Source organism: Carassius auratus, chromosome 19 (assembly GCF_003368295.1).
Source record: "Carassius auratus strain Wakin chromosome 19, ASM336829v1, whole genome shotgun sequence".
In the NCBI taxonomy this organism is placed as follows: domain Eukaryota; kingdom Metazoa; phylum Chordata; class Actinopteri; order Cypriniformes; family Cyprinidae; genus Carassius; species Carassius auratus.
Genome location: NC_039261.1, coordinates 14,510,306 through 14,531,459, shown reverse-complemented (window position 1 = coordinate 14,531,459; position 21,154 = coordinate 14,510,306). Strand labels below are relative to the sequence as shown.

The window sequence follows — 21,154 nt, the reverse complement described above, 5'->3', positions numbered from 1 at the left end:
GTCTCATTTTTAGTCAGTTCTTTTTAGTAAATTAAAAACATACAATGTTAAGTCAAATTTCTGAATGAATGGTTCTAATCATTCATTTAATCAAAAATTATAATTTATAAACCTACAGTGCAAACTGTGTAGTCTAGTTTCCAAACAAACAAATGGCTCCTGAACTAATGAATCTTATAATTTGGCTTATTTTAGAGAATCAAAACCTACAACTCAACCAGTGTTGCCAGACTTCTGAACAATTGGCTGTTATGTGCCGATTCTTTGAAGTGGATCTTAAATTAGTGTAGCTACTGACTGGTAGGTAATGTGAGATTTTACAAATATTACCACGTTTTTTGTTTGTTTAGTATTGTTGTTAAACACATAACAGACCAGTTACTGAATTGCATTTATTATTTGCCTTTTAAACATTTAATTCATTACAATTCCCATCTGCAGTTTTAAGGTTCAGAGAACAGGAACACAATGACAGAGATTCAGATCATTCCTCCAACTGTGAGTGTGAGCCCATCAAACACTGGAGATCTGGCTGCAGGTCCATTTAAACTCAAATTAGATGTCAAATTGTGCAGTTATCTCAGCATCAATCCCATTTGACTTCCCACCAACCAGTAGACAGTGTGGATATGGCTGTATCTTAAAATGATCTGTGCCTTTAGATCTGAAGAGAGTGGTTTAATTGGCCCCATTAAGGCAGCAATGGAGTGCATCAGGTGTTTGAATTACTGGCAGACACAGTGAAAGGTGGCCCACGGGGACGTCCACAGCTTGCTGCCAGCTCTTTGTGTATGCAGAGGGGGTGTGGGGTAGAGCTGCTGACCTCCACGTGCTGCAGCTTTGTGGGGCTGTGCATGACAGCGGCGAGATTTCTCTCGAGAGGCAGTTTTGCCTCATATTCCCCCAGTCGCCTTCAACCTTGACATTCTTCTCAAAAAGCATGTGCGGATATCCATACTAATTCTGGTGACATCCAGTCTGCTGTGACGCGATCCTATTCCGAGCAGCCTGGGACATGCTACTCAGTCCTCTTAATACAAATGCATGGAAAGAGACAACGATACAAGGACAGTAAAAGGGAATATTTATCTGTCACATTTTGACAGAGATGGAATAGCAGTACAGTGCTTACTGCACAGTATTTACTGTGTATTCTTAAATAAATGACTCTAATGAACCAGTTCTTTTTAGTGAATCAAAATTATGTTCCAAACCATTAGAAAGTTTGTTCACTTTCAAAGACAAATTGATCCTAATAGATTTCTGTCCCTCCAGTGAAAGTCCATTCTACTGAAACTTTGAAGATTTAAAAAGTTAATGAAGATAGTTTCAAATTAATCGATCACTTCAAGTCAAGACACATTTTTATCATGCAGTATTAGAAAACAAAAGGTCAAGGTTTTGCTGGTTAGTATGGACCATTGCACATTCAAATATACCTGTGTAATCTGACAAAGTTATGACTAAGTTTTGCAAGGAGTTGTAGTATAATAAATATTTTACCAGTGTCCGGTTCAGTTTTGGAAGGCTCCTAAATGATGAAATTGGCCTTTCGACGTGTTGGTACAAGCAAGAAAGCCTGGGTTATAAGCATACCAATATCTCCTCGCTGATTATCTTATCAAGGTCTTCAGGATGGCTACAGACTTCCAGGGTCTCCGGGGGAAAGTGGCCCTCCAGAAATATTGGTTACACCTGACATACATTAAAGAGGAAATCAATGGAAAATAGCCTAAAATTGTTGATGGTATATTTATGTATTTATCTATTCTAGCTAAGAGATTTTTTTCAGATAATATCACTGGCCCGTCTGGATGGTTGGCAACTGAAGCCAGAGGCTGCAGCATCAATATTAGCATACCAATTAGATCAGAATCCTTTCATAAGAACAGGTGTGAATAATTTAAATAAAAAATGAATTGTTATTGAAATGAATAGTGATGTTGAAAATTAAAGTGTTACTTGGCTAAAAAAGAAACGAGTTAATTACATATGGACTGTGTTTCCAGACTATCCCTTACTCATTCACTCTATGGTCTTAAGTTAACTTCAAGTACTGTTGTTTTGATGAATCAAAACATTTTTATTATTTATATTCCGTCTGTAGTGAACTCTGGAGCACTAGTTTGTTTCTGATTGGGCGAGAAATCTAGGACTATACCACAAAAGTAGTTTTTGCGAAAAATTAAATAAGCTGCAATTCTTTTAATGACGTAAACAAATAAAGCCACAGGAGAACTATTTTGCATCTCTGAGCAACACACAACAGTGTTTTGTTACTGAATCAATCAGCCATTTGAACGAATCCGTTGAATGAATGACAAAGTGACTCACTCATGCAGTTATTTATGTTTATATTTACAGTATATTTTCCTCAAAATAATTTCATGTATTACTATTTAATAAAATACCAGCACAATAACATGCTCAGCAAAATACTGTCTAATTATCGCTATCAGGATGTATATATTTTTGTCATTATCGCACACCCATACTTTTGGGCAGTTTTTGTTTTGATCACTGCCACATTTGACCATTCAGACCGGGTCCTGTTGTCTGAGATCTCAGCAAGAGTGCTAAAATTCTACTATGTTTCACAGATGAAAAATACAATTTTAGCAATGCCAAGTAATTTACCATAGAAATGTTTAACTATTACCTTACATTTTATAGTGCCACCTATAGGCCAATCTACATAAAAATTGCTGTGCTTGTTCAGAATTATAAGTTGCATTTGCTTACCTAATTGTTTGAAGTTCTGAGGTTTCTCTTACAAGTTGGGTAAACTGGTCTAGAATTGAGTTCCAGCGCCACCCTGGAGGATAATTGCCACTCTGCATGCGCCGCACATACAGGGGTGCATTTCAGCTGTGGCACAACCCCAGGGCACTTGCAGCAGCTCCTAAGCTAATACCAGTTCTCTGATATATAACCAGCGCCTCTAGGTTTTAATGTAGGAGAGAATGTGAAAATCGAAACAGTTTGTGAGACAGAGAAACAGAAGGGTGGCCTGAAACCTCTGCAGCTATTCCATCTCGTTTGAGCCTAAAGTGCTTCACTAACGAAAAAATTAATCTTGCTGTTTTAAAACATGTAGGTATTACAGAATCGCTAATCAGCTTTGTGCCAGAATGTCAGTGAAAATGTAACAATCTTAATTTCCCAAGGCATCCTCTGAAAGCGATATCTGGAACTACGTTATTCACTTCGAGGTCTGCTCGATCATGGCCCATGCCATCCCTTACTTTGAGTATCTATGTGATGTAACTGGGCTTGCGCTGTGTTTTTGCAGAAAGAGAAGTTGCAAGATGAGTCAAGAGTGTGCTGGGAATAAACAGAGCAGGAGAAAACAGATCACTGCAGCGATTCTCATCAACTCTCAGGATTAGTGAGAAGGGTGAACGTGTTACTGAAGCCACTGAATGTGTAGAAAAATGGCACTCAGCTCGGAGGAAAACATTGGGTTCGGGGGAAGGTGAGGAAGAGAGTCAGAGGAAGCGAAGGATCAATGTCGGCCCATCAGTTTGGAGATACATTATTGAAGACTACAGTCAGGCACATGTAGTCAGTCCTCTATGGATCCTGTTTACCACGATGTATCTGCTGCAAGGTGCAGGATTAGTGTGAGCGGTGGCTGGGAGTTTGGAAATAGATGGTGCAGTGGAGATGAAGGTGTGTGGGAGAGAGGAACGAAGCATGTGATTCATAATGTAGTGGATAGTAGGTTCTGTCTAAAATGGTTCAGGATACATTTAATCCTTAAATTGATTGGAAAACATCAACAGAGTTAGTGAGTGACTTGAAAACAGACTAAACCGTGATTGAAAATGTAAAGATACAGTTGTGAGAGAGGGAAGATGTTACTGGGTGCTATAATTAAATTCTGAGGAATAGACAAGTGAGAGAAAGAAAAATGTGGATCCGAGGCGGATGGCTTGGGTGTAGTTGGCAGAAAAAAAAAACCCAGGGAGATGGGTGGGTAATAAACCTGAGTGGTTTTGTTAAGGGATTGCAAATCCAAAGTGCTCTGTGAAACGGAGAAGGAAAATTAGACACACACATCTACGACTCTCTCTCTCTCTCACAAACACACACACACACACATACATATATGGGGACATTACATAGACTTCAATTGTTTTTATGTAAAGGTAGTTATACACTTTTTAACTTAAACCCACCCCTACCCCTCAAAGAACCATTTTTACAATTTAAAAACAAAACTTGGTTTATTTTTTATACCCGTTTTACAAGTGAGGACTTCCCCAAACAGAGTTTTTTTTTGTTTTGTTTATTAATTTCTTTGTTGTTTATTTTGCGATTTTGTCAAGTTTTTGTTCACTTTTGGGTACAAATTTGTCCCCAAAATATGATTAAGTAGGTACACACACACACACACACACACACACACACACACTCGTTTCTATCTCTCCTCTCCTTCTCTCACAGTTTCTCTCTCACACGCAGATTCATACAGTCTCTCTCTCGCTCTCAGTCTCTCTCCATAAACGAACAGATTCTCTCAGTCTCCTGCTGCTTCCAACGAACACAACACACTCACTCAATGCTGTGACTTCGTTTCTCGTTCCTTTTGTTTCCGTAGTGGATTTTATACCAATCAGCCACAAAGACATCTTCCGTTTTTCAGCGCTAATCGGTTCTCACACCGAATTGACCGTCTCGGTTCGTCTAAAGACGCGCACAGATTCCCGCGGACCGTCCGTAACGCTGCGCTTTCTGTAAACAAACATGTAACGGTCATTTCTGTGCTCTATTCGTTCGGGAGAAGCGTGAGTATAAGACTACAGCACGAAAAACTCCTAAGACAACGACACATTGTTATTGTTTGTATCGCTCGAGCTCGTTGACGTTGTTTCGCGTGAATGTTTTGTTTGTAACGTTTCGTTAACTTTTAACGTCAGTTGACTTGATTTCGGCTATTTAAAACTTTGGCGAACCTTTGAAACAGAGTTCGTTTTTATTACCGTTGATTTAAACACTGGCTAGTTCAATACGCGGACCTAGTTAACGAGATTATAATAGTTTAAATTTCCTCTCCGCAGATTTATCACGTTGATTAGAAATTAAAACCACATGCCTTTGAATCGCCATCGATGTTGTCGTCGTAAATGCATCAACGGTGAAAATGTAAAGGTATTTTAGTGAGTCTAAAAGTATATTAGAGATCTATAGGAGTTCAGGGTAATCGACAGTGCAGCGTTCACGTGATATTTTGAATGAATAATTTCAGCATTAAAGGAGACTGAAATTTATACCGTTCAAATTATTATTATTTATGAAAGTAAAATTCTTGGCAAAAACCTACAGCCTTGCCTTCCATGTAAAATAACATCAAGAACATAAACTGTGTTGGCACACACTCATGCCCGCTATGGCCAAACTATCCTGGCAGCATCACAGCAGAGGAAGGCGCTTGATATCAACTTCCTACTTTGTTTTGGTCACCCTTACTTTACTGTTTTCCTGGTCCTGCCCGGTTCTAGGCAAGAAGAAGCTCTACATCGGAGCCCTGTTCCCGATGAGCGGCGGATGGCCGGGTGGCCAGGCTTGCCTCCCTGCTGCCCAAATGGCCCTGGATCTGGTGAACAAGAGAACGGATATTCTTCCGGATTATGAGCTTGAATTAATCTACTATGACAGTATGGTAAGTGAGCACTGCATGTGAGCCTCTTTAATTACTTTCCATCTTTCCATTATCTGTTTGAAAGCATGCAACTGAGTGTGCACCGAACTAGTCACTACACAAGAGTGTTTACTTGCTGTTGATGTTATTCATTCAAACAGTGTGGAGAGTCATTATCAGTGGCTTGCTGAAGATTTGTGTTCACAGGAGATTTCTGAGCAAATTTACATTTTACGACAGCATATTAGGTCAGCTGTAGTATGCTAATAGGGGTTTGGTGGAAGCTAATGAACATAATGTTCTTTAAATGGGAATTTGTACTTGATTCAGCATGACTTCATTAAAGCTGTGCAGAGAAATGTTTTGATAGCATCATATTATTCATCCGTTATGCTGTCACCTGTTTTGCTGGCAAAAATCTATTCAGAGCAGCTCAATATACCTTCCACTTTTCCTGTTCGTATCTTTCCATTTGCTTCACTTTCTCTCTGTACTTCTCTCCATCTTTCCCACCTGCGTCCCTCCTCCCACGCACAATACATACTGCCTCTCTCTCTCTCTCTCTCTCTCTCTCTCTTTCTCTCTCACACACACACACACACACACACATATGCAGAGTGCAAGCCAGAGTTTTAGACAGAAAAGACATACAGATACATGCAGAGCGCAAACAGTTAATTCCCTGTGACTGTTTGGTGTTGCTTAGAGCTTCGCCGTGATTGGTCGGAACGGGTCTGCATTGGAACCCCGCTTCAAAGATACAGGAGAAGGAGGAGAGACTGGGGGTGGAGGTTGGCATGACAACAGTTTCCAAGACCACTGCTGTTCAAACAAACACATAAGGCCACAGATTGCTCTGACAAAAGAGAGAAAAAAGCACAGCCCTTTATGTTTATTGCATAAACAGAGGCAGATGGATAAATGGGAGAAATTAGATGGCTGGTGTAAGACTATAGACGTATGAAATGCCGTTCTTTTGTCTGCACTCAGACATATTGAGAGCATCGTTTCTGATCCCAAGCGGTAGGTGGATGCACTCGGGACCCCTGCAGATCTGAATGAATACATGCACACAGAAACACTCTCACGCAGAGAGCTGCATCTGATTAGGATTCAGCACCACGGACAGCTACATTTAGAGAGCAGGAAAGCGCTGTGTCATCAGGAGGTATAAAGCAAGCAGGAACATTTAATCTGAGTTGGATTTTAGGTATTCAGACCCAAATGTTCCCTCCTGAGCCACAGAAGGAACAGTCTCATTAAACCTGCACCCAGCGCAGTGCTGGGCCGTTCTGATTGGACCGGAGTAGGACGCTCTCCACGGGGCGATAGGGATGGTATGAGGGGGCAAGCTTATTAGTATGGACTAGACCTGTGCCTGATTTCCCCAGAGTCCCAGTGTGAGCACTTGGCCTTAACACTTGCACCGTGGGGTCGTTAATGTGTTTTTGGGGTTTGTTCACTGATTTGAATGATGGAAGAGACTCTGAAATCCCTTGTTCTAGTTATTTTCAGTCCTGTAGAGTCAGAATTTAAAAGTAGACTCTAATTTCCAGAGTTCTCAGAAGTGTAAGTCTTTGTAGTTGGGTAAATTTGTAGAGAAGTCAACAGAATCTACAACAAATATAAATGTTGCATTCCCATTCACTTCAAAAGTGAGAAAGAAGAAAAAAGCCTTGTATTTTTAGTTGTTGTTTTTTACACATGTAGTCAACTTATCCTGTTTTTGTTTAGTTGACTAAAAGTCTAGGAAAGAGTATTTTTTAGTCATGCTGCATAATGGTTAAACTGATAATCAAAGTTATTTTGCTCACAATTATAATTGTCATTACTGATCACGGTTGTTGTCATTTAACATCAACATTATGAAAACTGATGAAAGTCAAAAGCTAAAAGAGTGAAAATCCTAATATTAATTGCAGTAATTCTTAATTATATTCTAGTTTTTCTAATAAAACAAAAACAAGACATTGTATTGTGGCACAGGGCTTGCATAATTGCATTTATTTAGCAACCCCAATCTAGTCAAGATGCATGTTAGGATTTATTACAGTTTGACACTAAGAAGGTTTAATGGCAGATTTACTCAACAAACAGTGCAAATTGGCATGTGAAGGAACACAAACTAGCTGTATGACAATTTAATTTAAGCAGAATATCTCAATGGAGATTGTTAAACTCCAGCTTTATGTTGAGGATTTTAGCTCATCAGCGCTTTTTCCAAAGTGTAGAAAGAGAGAAAGAGCATGTGCATGGTTGCCCTGGGTTTTACTTACAGAAAATGTGTCCATTTCAGAGAAAATAAATACATTTCTGACAGGGAGATTTAAAGGTGCTGTAGGGAACTTTTGTAAAAAAAAAATATTTTTTACATATTTATTAAACCTGTCATTATGTCCTGACAGTAGAATATGAGACAGATAATCTGTGAAAAAAATCAAGCTCCTCTGGCTCCTCCCAGTGTCCTATTGCCATTTGCAGAAAGTCATCCGCTCCCGGTAAAAATAACCAATCAGAGCTGCGGTCCGTAGCTTTGTTTGTGTTCAAAATGTAGAAAAATGTATATAATAATCGCCATGAATCCATTCTCCAAACCGTGTTTTTAGCTTGTCCTGAATCACTAGGGTGCATCTATAATAAGTGTTTATATTCGGACTATTTTAGATTGCTTCGGGGGTACCGCGGCGGAGTAACCCAGTACCTTTGTGATTCTTCATAGACATAAACAGAGAGAAGTAGTTCCGGATACGATGTTCTTCCGCAAGACGCAAGCAGTTCTGTTTATTAATCGCTAGAGCGTCAAAAGTTCTCTACCGCAGCTTTAAATTCTTGACATATAGTTCATCCATTGCCTAGTAATTAAACCCATGACCTTGTGCTACTGTTTGACCTGCAGAAATGCTATGTTTTTTGATTTTATGCAAATATCAAGTATCCTGATCATTTTATGCACTTTTAATTAGGCAATTAAGTTTCATAAAGAGTGTGCCATTAAACTAATTCAGTCCTTTCTTGTCCTCCAAACAAGAATGAGTGCATTGAGACAAAATGTAAAAAAATATTTTAGAGTTTATAAGCTTTATTCATATTTAGTGAACTTACTATTAGCAGCAAATACTAGTGTTTTCTGCGCTTTTAATCTCCAGCACCATGGAAAATAATTTTTTTTTAGCTGAGTGGGAGAACGTCGTTCTTCTGTGTTGTCTTCACTGTGACTGCATGCAGAAACAAACAGACCAGTGAGCGTGTTACGATCTAAAAACAAATTACTGTTGTAAGTCACTTCCTTTAATCAGTTGGTTGAAATCAGAATCATGAAAACAGATACACGTTTGCATCAATCACATGTGCTGAATCCATCAGAGCAGTTAACATTTGACTCAGACTCACTTTCTAATTTGATGTTTGTATACAGTAATGTTAATTAATAATTATACACTACTGTTTAAAAGCATTCGGTTTGTAAGATATAATGTAGTTTTTGAAGTCTCGTACGCTCACTAAAACTGCATTTATTTGATACAAAAACAGTAACATTGTTAAATAGTAGGGGTGCTCCGATCACGATCGGCCGATTGTTAATGCGCATCTCGTCAGTAAAGCCGGTGTTCTGTCGATTTGTCCTACGCTGTCAGATTTTCCTACCTCCCACTAAAACAGTGGGTAGTACAATTCCACAACGAAAAATGCTACTGTAAAGTTATGGTTTATTAATGTCTACACCTACCACAACCCTAATCATACCCTTACAGTACTGCAAATACAGTAATTATGTGTTATATTCGCGGTTGTAGCTAGAAGGGATACAGCTACAGGAAACCAACAATAAATATTATTTTCTACCAATTAGATTGCGTTTTTATTAAAGCCTACACCTACCCTAACCCTAAACCTACCCTTACAGTAATGCAGAAACATTAAATATCGTTTTTTAGCATGAGACAAAGGACGCGATATTGATGTGCGCGTGCGCAGTAAACCAGGGTAGGAAAATCTGACAGGGTAGGATTAAACGTCAGGACACCTGTTTTCTAATCAGCGGTTAATTCCATCAGGTGCGTGATTTCACATCGAGCAGCTGTTACTTCACAGAGCCGTTGTTAATAGAGAAGATGCGCAAATCCACTTCATTTTCAGCGTTTATTGGTGCATCTTCTCAGTTAAATAGTATTATTTTTTAAATAACTTCTATTTGAATATATTGTAAAATGTTATATATTTCTGTAAAGAAAACTGAATTTTCAGCAGCATTACTCCTTCAGGAATCATTCTAATTTTCTAATCTGCTGCTCAAGAAACATTTCCTATTATCAGTGTTGAAAACTGTTGTGCTACTGAAATCTTTTCAGGATTCTTTGATGAGTATAAAGTTTAAAAGAACAACATTTATTTGAATTGGAAATCTTTTGTAATGTTATAAATGTCTTAACTGACTCTACTTTTGATTAATATAATGTATAATAATGCTAATTGGTTGATATAAGTAATATCATTTAAAGAACACAAAATAGTTTTTTTAGTAACAAATAGTATTTTAACCTTACATGAGTCGTCAAATAAGGAAATACTCCTCCTATTTTCAGGTTAATCTGCATTCTGTGTTTTCAAAAAATCTGAATTCAATTTTTGTAGTTGTTTTGATTCGGTGGGACACAGGTGCTTTAAAAGAGTGAGGCTCACGCATGGCTTCCCTCAGGGTTGGAAAGTCAGGACAGGGAGGAGATTTAGAGCCCAAACAAAGTCTCCGTTCTGGGGACGTGATTCTACTGACGACCCACAGGGAGTCTGGAGAGAGTCTGCTCAGGACTCTGGAGGACACACCATGTGCCTGAACACATTATGTACAATCATGCTCATTTTATGTATTTTATTAAAAAGAATGTGCATGTGTCCAAAAGAGACAGCTGCAGAAACTCTCTCACATAACTGTGGAGTGTTCATGCTTTTCACAGGAAATCATTGTAATTCTGAAAAGAAAAGCAGTTTCTCACTAAAATGCTGCTTTTGTTGTGATTGAAATAATTTGAGTAGTTTAGCAGGATGTTTAGAAGAAATTAAAAGCACCAAGAGTGACATAAATAGAGATGTGTCGGGATAAGGAAGCAAGATTAGACGCAATAAGTAAAGAGCAGTCAGCCGCCACAGGGTTCTGCCAATTGAATTTACGTGATTGCACCAATCAAGCCTTGAATCATTTTAATCTCATGTTTGTTTTTATTCTTTTTGGGTTTTGCCCCGTTTAAGCTTTTCTTTTTTCCCAGAAATGAAGCTTTAGAAATGCTGGCTGTGCTCAAGGCCACTTCCTGCAACTCGGTTTGAACTCAACACAAGATCAATTGTGGCTTTAACCTACTATTATCATTTAAATAAGATATTGATTTCTCATTGACAGTGATTTTAAGACAAATGGAAGGGGAAAAAAATGCTGATTGTCGGCGTTGGGTTAAAAACTGATGAGAGTACATGTCTAGCAAACAAACATTGTTTTTTTGGTGTATATTTGAGTAAATGCATGTGTCCTTGGAGGACTCCAGCTGTCCTCTTTGTGTATTTATTGCTTTATCTGTCTCTGCTTCCTTCTGTTCTGCTTTCCCATACATATTTATCTCTACTTGTGATTCAGTATGAAATTTAGTCTCTCTCCCTGTGGGGGTCCTTATACTGAAGAGGCAAATGTATATACAGTGTGAAATTTTATGTATTTTTTTGTCGAGGTATGCAGTTTTGAGCATGGAGTGACAGGATGCCTCATGAATAGTGACAGCTGTGCTTCAAATCTGAATATAGATTATATATTTAAAAGTGTTTTTCTCCCTGCTTTCAGTGTGATCCTGGTGAGGCCACGAAGCTGCTGTATGACCTGCTGTACACGGAGCCCATAAAGATCGTCCTGATGCCAGGCTGCAGCTCTGTGTCCACACTAGTGGCCGAAGCCGCACGCATGTGGAACCTCATAGTGGTGGGTTTTCTCTTCATCAGATCTCATTCGCTTTGAATGTTTATAGATGAGATGTCGATTCAAGGATGTTGAGGGAAAACTCAAGGTTTGTGAAAGTGACAACAACATTTTTTTTCTGCAACAAATATTGGATTGTTAAGGCTGTAAGGATTTAAAGAAAATACACTGTCTAAATTAAGAATTTAGAGATATGAAATTAACACCTCATCTTGCAGCCAGAAAGTTGAGAACTCTTTTTATTTAGAATATGTGTTTCCTCATTATTTGAACTGTTAGAGAATATGTGAAATGCATGCATAAATGTATAAAAATAAACCTAAAAATATACACTACTGTTCAAAAGTTTGGGGTCAGTAAGATTTTTATTTTTTTTCTTGAAAGATCCGTTATTGTGGAAGATGAAAGCATTGAAGAAGTTAATTTATCGTTTTATTTCATATGATTGAACTGACTTAAGGTCCGCAGTGATTTATTAAGATGAGTTTGGTCGATCAGATAGGATGTGTTTGAATTGTATGTGCTCATCAGAGGGCAGGATTAATAACATTACCTTAAAAAAATCTGATTATGGACTTATAGTTAGTTACACTAAATTGCTGTGATAATTTTACACCCCTAGTGAAAAATAAATACACTAATGTATTTCAAATACATTTATTTCATGCTAAGAATATTACAAATACATTTTCATATTTATGTACTCAATATAAATACCCTGCAGTTGTGTATATTATAATATAATGTCTTGCATTTAAAGACCAATATTATTCAAAGATCATACAATCCTCATCAATAGTTGCATTAAAACACATTAATATTAAGAAATGTGTATTGTGCACGAGTAGTAATCCAAATAAGGTTTAATTATACTTTTTATATCAGTAAGCCTCGAGCAGTATGTCTGTAAATATGTTAACAGATTTGAACTATACTTACTTTATTTTAAAAAAAAAAACATAACTGTAGTCACTGGCATTTGGTTTTTATGGTTTCTGCATGATTCTGTACATCCCAAACCAAACTCTCCAACAGGACTCATCACTGAGGTCATACCAAAGGTTATACCACAGTGAAGATGAGTTACTCAAATGCATTCCCATCCCAGAACATTTCGCTCAAATACCCGAAATCATTGAAATAGCTTCCAGACATTTTGGATCAGATATTTATGTCATTTTCTTTCACTTACAGCCTGTCTTTGAAGTGCACTCCCTCTGCCTCATCTTATTTCTTTTTTTCTTGTCTTTTTTTTTTAAATAAATCAGTCTCTTTATTTTTCATGCTCCACTCTATTTTTATATCTGTTGAGAGCTTTTTCTCTTCACATGTGAGTTTTGACCTATATATCCCCCCTCTGGCCCTCCTTTTTTCCACCCCCTCAGCAGTCCTGTCACTCAACGACAATGACATTGAGTTATTGGAAAAACCTCTGCTGTCATCTGATTTGACTGCCTGATTAACACAGAACAGGAAATGTTGAAATTTAAACCTCTATTTTCTTTTCTTTTACACCTGTGTTTTGGATTTGAACATTTTATCACAGCTTTGAATGCTTGTCTCGCACACTACTTTCTCTAATGTTAAATAAAGCTGTTCCCAGTGAACTGTGATCAACCCAGCTGGAGATAATTTAGCCCCTTGGGTACTGGTTTTCCTGCGGGTGATTTTATCAAACAGTTTTCTTCACTAGCTTGTTTCTATTTAAAAATATTCGTTCAATTTCCTTCAAAGGTCTCAGTGTCTGTATGGTGGAGATATGTGAATGTTTTTCTATTGCTCATTTCTTATCACCATTGATATATTTGCTTGCAGTTGTCCTACGGATCCAGTTCACCAGCACTCTCCAACCGTCAGCGTTTCCCCACCTTCTTCCGCACGCACCCCTCAGCCACATTGCACAACCCCACCCGTGTGCAACTCTTCCAGAAGTGGAAGTGGACCAAAATCGCCACCATCCAGCAGACCACCGAAGTCTTCACCTCTGTGAGTGAGATGTTTACATGTACAGATGTTTTAAGAGCAATAATCATGCAATGAAAAGCTTTCTTACTTCTGAGCAACTAGTAGAGATTCATTATCATTTGAATCTTGTGTTGGGCACATGCTTATTGTCCCTTGTACTGGGTAGCCCCGCCCACTCTAAAATGCAATTGGCCCAAACTCCTGCTCTGCATAGTTATGAAGAGTGATATTAGCTTGAACTGACATTCAAAACCCAATTCACTTCTATAATGTGACTAATTTGAAATGTAAGCATGTGAATGTAAACCAGTGTCTCCAGTGAGGACAAAAATCTAGGGCAGGACTTGATTTCATCCAATGCAAATTCACCGGATTATGTCAGGTTGGAGTTTGCACTTAGAAGTGTGGTTGAAAAAAATAAGTAGCCTTTTGTCAGCAAAAGAGAAAATTGTTTCAGAACTGGATTATTACATTTTGATGTAATATTATGAAAACCTTTTCTTCTTTGGAAACGATTCCTCCTGTTTCTTATTGCAAAATCAATTTGTATCGACCTTGACCTAAAATATTACATCCTTCAAAATCTTGATTTTTTTTCGTTGGCCAGTAATCAGTTTAAAATGCTAAAACTGTTTTATCACGTGTAATGTATTAAAGCAGTACAGTGCAATATATAAAATAAGCATGTTATTTTATAAGTGCATTCGCTCTCTGTTTCCTTTACATTACATGTACATTTATTCATTTGGCAGACGCTTTTATCCAAATTCCCAGAAACTTAACTCCAGAACTCCCTGAAACTTTTTCCAAACAGATTTTCAAGGCTTCTGATCGTATTTCACAGCTGCCACCTTATTTACATGACCTCAACTGAAATGAAATGCTTTCATTGCATGGAATTATATGCATTATTTACTCTAAGATAAAACATTTGAGAATAGTATAGTTGGTGAAGTTTAAAGTCATCTAGTTGATATTGCTTCTGTCTTTACAATTATACAGTACAGGTATGTGTCCTTGAGCCATTTACATTTAATAATTTCCATAGTAATAGATTTAAAATACATTTAATATATACTTATCTCATACTGACGTATCGCTTGAGATTTACTGATATAAAATTTTGAATTAAAATTTATTTGGAGTTTCTTAATAATAAGCCTAAAATGTGCTTTATTGTTATATATTTCTGACTAATATTGCTCATTAAATGCACAATATTTAAAGTGTACCTGAAGTATACTTGCAATAGTTCCACTTAAGCGCAGCCAAATATACTTTAAGACTTTAAGTATACGGTTTAGTGTACCAAAGTACAATTGCAGGGTATTTTTATTAAGTAGTAAACATGTAAATGTATTTTTTGTATACTTAGCATTAAATAAATGTATAAAACATTTTAGTATATTTATTTTTCACTTAGGTTAGCAGTTGCTTTCATCCAAAGTGACTTACAGATGAGGTAATGATGTAAGAATCACATTTGAAAACCAAAATAACATATTTAAACATAACATATATACACATTTTTCTAGGTTAAATAGTTTATTCTTGCCTTCAGATGACTTGAATGAAACTCTACATGCTTTCCTCATGTAATATAGGTGAATAAATCTGAATATGCAAATTAGCCCCCACCTCCATTTAGGTTTGAACCAGAAACGAAATTCTTTAAAGAATCTTATACATGTCTACAAACAAATACAATTGAATGATTGTTGAATAAAAAAAGTATTTTATATTTTATTTAAGGTCTATTTGATTTAGGTCAACATCTTGCTTGGATTGTACTGCATTAAACATCATTTTTTCTTCTAGCGTGGACAAACACAGTCCTTGTAAAACACTATGCAGTGAGTGCCTGCCTGATGCCAGATATCTGAGTCGTGCTACTCAGACAGGCTGTGTTTTACGTAACTGAGGGTTTGAGAAGCACATGCTTTACTTCAGGGTATAGCATGCTGTTTTGTGTGCTTTTTAGGTGAAATGTATCTGTGTGCTGTAGAAGACAACATCTGGGATGTGGGATTGTGGGCTGTAGCTGATGTAAGCTTGGCTCTGTTCCTTTGTTTCCTCCTGCTCTCTGCAGCCTGAGGTTATACAGACTGTATTAAAATTTACACGCTTGTTTTATTGGTAGACGCAGGATGGCAAACCATAAACAAGTCCCAACAAAGGAAATTAAATCTGCCAGTCTCTTTCTAATTTTCTCTCTTCTCTCATTTTCGTTCTCAATGTCTGTCTTATCTCTGTCTTCCTGCAGCAATAATATTATTTTTCTACTCCGCATCACTTCCCGTCTCCTTGCAGATGTCTCTACGCTCTTTACTTTCCTTCCTTCTTTTTCTCTGTTCTCCTTTAATCTCGTTCTTGCTCTCTCTTTCTCTCAGACTCTGGATGATCTAGAGCAGAGGGTGAAGGAGGCAGGCATTGAGATCAGCGTGAGGCAGAGTTTCCTCACGGACCCTGCTGTGGCCGTCAAGAACCTCAAGGTGCTTTCACTTTCACTCATTTCATTTCTGACCTCACTGCCACAGTGATGTACAGGTGTTGCTGTCAGTGCCGTGTTAGAGAAATCAGATCAGCAGCGTTCTCAACAACATCTAACGATTATCAGACAGATGCCAAATACAAATAGTGTGTCTGAAAGACACATAATATTCAGTAATATCATCAGTTTGAGGGCACTTAGAGTGCTGGATGAGAACAAACTTGAACTGAACTGAGCTGAATAATTACACTGTTGTCTTCTGCTTCATAGCTGAATTTAATTTGTCCATAATTGAAAAATATTGCAGCATTGATACTGTTGTTGAACTGAACTGAATCAACATTGTCTGTCATCATACTGTCTTCAGTAGAGCCTCTTATCATTGAATTAAACTTGTTTCATAATAGTTGAAATTTCACAAAAACAAGTCCAAGTTTACACTTTACTACATATCAGATATCAAATATATATGTTAATGCATGATTAGGTCATACTTTTAAGATTGCTTATAGATTTTGTAGATTTTGTAATGTCTATTATTCTCTAATATTACAGTATTATAATTGTATGATAATACAATGTTTTTAAAAAAACATAAAATAACATTTATTTAACAATAAATATGAACTCCTATAATATACCTCCTAAAAAATATTAAAAGTTTTTTAAGAAATAAGGGATAAATTCATAAACAAAGAAAAAAAAAAAAAAAAAACTGAACTAATACCATAATAATAATAACTAATAACTAAACTTAACTACTAATTTATTAACTATTAATAAGCAAGTAAGAATTCTTTAAGCAAAAAATATTTATGTATTTATTTTGTTTTTTGGTGCCATGAAGATTCCCCCCAAAGCAGACACAAACATTTTTATTGCTGTTCTCTGGGTTTGTCATGCTAAAGTCCAGGAGTAAAATACAGCAGTGTGGGGATCTGATCTCATTCTTGAGGAGAATCATTTTAATTGGAACCTCTCGCCTCCCCCATCCTGCTATCTCCAGTGATGGCTGGGCCCCTGGCTGCCGGTTTAGCAAAGGCCTGCCATGTGTGCCGCCCTAGTTTTGGTGCACATGATAAATGGAGTACCACCAGAGGAACCATGGTAACCTAGAATATAGCACACCGCTGAGAGGGCAAAGTAGCACTGATTGGACTGCTTGTCCAAGCCAGAATTACTGCAGTGTTATGCATAGTAGCACTCTCAAACCTCCCTCTGGTGCTAATTCACAGACTTTTGCAAATTGTTGCATTCATTGCTTTGTTCTAACCCTCAATTCACGCTCTGCTCCTACAGCGGCAAGATGCTCGCATCATTGTGGGCCTGTTTTACGAAACGGAAGCCAGGAAAGTGTTTTGTGAGGTTGGTAATCAGCCATCCAGCTGAGCATTATTAATCTTTGTCAGTGTCAAAGGGGAAATGTGGTGTTTCTGTTCATTTTTTGCTCAAGTCATTCCCTAACCCGACCTGTTTCACACAACACAACTGCAGGTCTATAAGGAGAAGCTGTATGGGAAAAAGTATGTGTGGTTTCTGATTGGCTGGTATGCTGACAACTGGTTCAAGATCAAAGATCCATCCATCAACTGCACTGTGGAGCAGATGACAGAAGCTGTGGAGGGTCATGTGACCACTGAGATAGTCATGCTCAATCCGGAGACGGTGCGAGGGGCCTCTAACCTGGTGAGTGGACTTGAATAATCTTTATTTTCTGATTCCTAATTATAAGAATTGCTCAGTTTGTGTCCTGGGGCTAGGCCCAGGCCGTGCCACATTTGTGCTATGGACTTGAATGGTTTCTTGAATGTTTTTGTTGTTTTGCCTGTTGGATGTTAAAATGTGAAAAATATCCATAGGATTATATTGAAGGAGGAACATATTGAACATATGGAAGCTCGTTTCTGTCACCGAAAAAAAAAGGTAATTGCGACATTTAATTTTACAATTAAATGACTTTGTAAAGGTATAAAGTCAGAATTGGGAACTCACAATTATGCAAAAATTCAGTCAGGATTGCAAGTTTATATGACATATTTGCGAATAAAGTTCAGATTTTTCTCAGATTTTAATTCGAGTAAAAGCTTCCAGTTGCGAGTTACGAAGTCAGAATTTGCAAACTCTCAATTCTGAGAAAAAAAAAATATTTGTGAAATTTCCTGTTTATTCTGACTTATAAAGTTAAAATTGTGTTATTAACTTGCTATTGTAAGAAAATGTCTAAATTGTCAGATATATATACTCAGAATTGCGGAAAGAAAAGTCAGAATTCCAAGATATAAACTTGTGATTGTGATAAAAAAAACTCAGAATTCTGAGTTTTTATCTCATAGTTCTGACTTTTTTCTCGGAAGTGTCCGATAAAAAGGGAGATAAAAAGTCGCAAATACCTTTTTTTTTAAATCCTGTAACAGAATCAGGCTTCCAAAGGAACACAAGCCTTATCTACGGACAAGAATATTGTAGAGACTTATATCCAAAGACTATAGAAAACCCAAGATATGTCACTCTTATAGTTTTGAATGAAAAAAAAAAATGCAACGCTCAATATGGCCGCTCTATCAAAGGAAGCCCTGCCTTCTGAATAATAGAGCCTGACAGTAAAGTCAGCACGTCACTGCAGCTGCTGTTAGAAGTTATAGAAACAGTGAGCTGCTACAGAGTCGTAGTGGGCCGTTATCTGCGTTAACGTGCTGCGCTAATGTGAGACTCTTATCGGGCGATAAAGTGACGTGACATTCAGCCAAGTATGGTGACCCATACTCAGAATTTGTGCTCTGCATTTAACCCATCCAAAGTTCTCACACACAGAGCAGTGAACACACACACACACTGTGAGCACACACCCGGAGCAGTGGGCAGCCATTTATGCTGCGGCGCCCGGGGAGCAGTTGGGGGTTCGATGCCTTGCTCAAGTTCAAGTTGTGTTATTGACGGCCCGGGATTCGAACCCACAACCCTAGGGTTAGGAGACAAACTTACTAACCACTAGGCCATGACTTCTCCTAAAAAAAATATTGCCGTTTATCTATTCTCAAAGTTGGGCTGGGAGCTGGGTCTATACTACGCGAGCTATGATGACTTTCACCTATGTCGAGAGCGAAATATTGTAGCGTCCTGGGCGCGTGCTCTGAGATACACGTTGCTCTTTTAAGAATTTTCTCTGGGTTCGCTCAGAGAGTATGCCTGTACTTAAAACGTGAAAATGTAAAAGTTGGGTTTGCACTGAACAAGTTTTAAGTGCAGGCATACTCTCTGAGTGAGCCCAGAGAAAATTCTTACAAGAACAACGTGTATCTGAGAGCGCGCGCGCAAGCAGAGAGATTCGCGCTCAGGCACATTATATTCCGTGTGCGAGCAGAGATATTTGCGCATTATATTAATTTACTTTTGTGCTACAATAATGCGCTCTCGACATTTGACAGGAAAATAACGTCAAACATGAAATTTAATTGTAAACTTGGCAACCAGTTTTGGAGAATTTGATGTTTCCCCATTCAAAGAGCTGCATTTGCATGCCTGAGAGGCGTTTCAATGATGGTTGATGAGTGACATGACCGGCCTTTGTTATATCATAACTGTTGGGTGGACTTTTCTGACTTGAGATAGTAAACAACCACCCAGAACACCCTAGCAACAACCAAGCAACTGGATTTTGATAAAAAGTTCTGATCAGACCTCATAAAAAGTGCAAAATACCTATACTTTCTGAAAATACCACAGAAACCATATAGCAGTGTCTAAGACCACCTCATCAACTGCAAAACAACACACCAGCAACCACTAAGAAGCTCATGGCAGCTGCATAGCAACATATTAGCAATCACTAATAACCTCCTATCAACCACATAGCAGCTGGGAAGTGCAAATTACTGCAAATTTAGCTTTTACATTTAGAAAATTACATACCACTTTAACAACCACTAAAAACACTGTAGCAATCTTAGCAAAAATCTTCATTAGTTAATATTGTTTAGAATAAGTGTTTCAGCTTTTTCTGTATCTTGTTTAATTTGTCTTTAGTGAATTACTGTATGTTCTGTACCTGTTGGCAATCAGCCACCCTGCTCTCCACATGTCCTCGTCGGTCATTGAAAAACCCATAATGACTGTCCACCAGTGTCCCGTGTGCTCCCATATGTTGCACGCTTAACAATGACATCATCCTCAGATTAGCATGCCATACAAATTCTGTTTTGATAACTAACTCCGTTTCCCCACTGGGAACGTCCCATAACCTACCTCATATCTTTAGCTGTGCACGTGCTGTTCTCAGATCTGAAAACCCAAAGAGTCTCGTTGGGGTCAGAACGCTAGGGTCCAACTGCTGTCCCCCTGGGAGAGCTGGATGGACAGGTGTGAGCTCCAGGGGGTGCTGTCTGGAGCCCACCCAACTCCGGTGCTCTGAGCTGGGAATTGGCTTGACGCATATGTCCCTGCTGTTTTCCTGGATCCGGAGCAATCTGGGCACGTATCCAGACACCTATGCTTCACATCTGACGAAAAAAAACTGTCATGTTGGACAGGCCAATTTGTGGTAAGATGGCCTTGCTAAATTGGCTCAACATCACCATAATTTGTTCCCCCCATCCTCGCTTTACCGTCATTCACTTTGAGGGTGTAATTTAAAGAGAGCTGAAATGGTTCTTGAGGCGCAGTTTCTCTCCGTACACGTTGTCTGCTGTCCATTTGCATCAAGCAATCACCAGATGCCCATCTGCAGCTTGGCTTATTTCCTAAAACGCACCTGTTTGAAGCAAGGAAGGTGCCTCAGCTGTTTCTATAAGGTGTGAAAAATGTCAAGGAAATCAGTTTTCATATGCCGCCGCGATAAATGCGTGCCAACTCTTTTTTCCCCCCAGTACCCCATAATGACATGGAACATCTTCAGAGCGTGTGTGAAAGCGGGAGTTTATTTTTGGTGCTTCAGCTCCTGGTGTGTGTGAATGAGGATTTCATACCCAGGAGAAAAGTACCTCCGTCTATATGATGCAATCCCACGGTTATGAACTGTAACTTTACCTTACCTTGACCCCTCTCTCGCTTTCTCGCTGTCAGAAGTCTGATGCTTTTTTTCAGTTAGGCACTTTTGTAGCGA

General features: G+C 38.2%; 1 protein-coding gene across 3 annotated transcripts in view; it reads left to right on the top strand.

Moving 5' to 3' along the window:
* The window catches only part of gabbr1b (gamma-aminobutyric acid (GABA) B receptor, 1b), a 118,931-nt gene that overhangs the window by 56,961 nt on the left and 40,816 nt on the right, over nt 1–21,154 (top strand). For all 3 annotated transcript variants that reach the window (XM_026289062.1, XM_026289061.1, XM_026289063.1), the window contains 6 exons: nt 5,505–5,665; nt 11,469–11,603; nt 13,416–13,586; nt 15,956–16,057; nt 17,356–17,421; nt 17,551–17,742. In XM_026289062.1, coding sequence (XP_026144847.1) covers nt 5,505–5,665; nt 11,469–11,603; nt 13,416–13,586; nt 15,956–16,057; nt 17,356–17,421; nt 17,551–17,742 — 827 coding nt within the window. The remainder of the gene's footprint in view (nt 1–5,504; nt 5,666–11,468; nt 11,604–13,415; nt 13,587–15,955; nt 16,058–17,355; nt 17,422–17,550; nt 17,743–21,154) is intronic.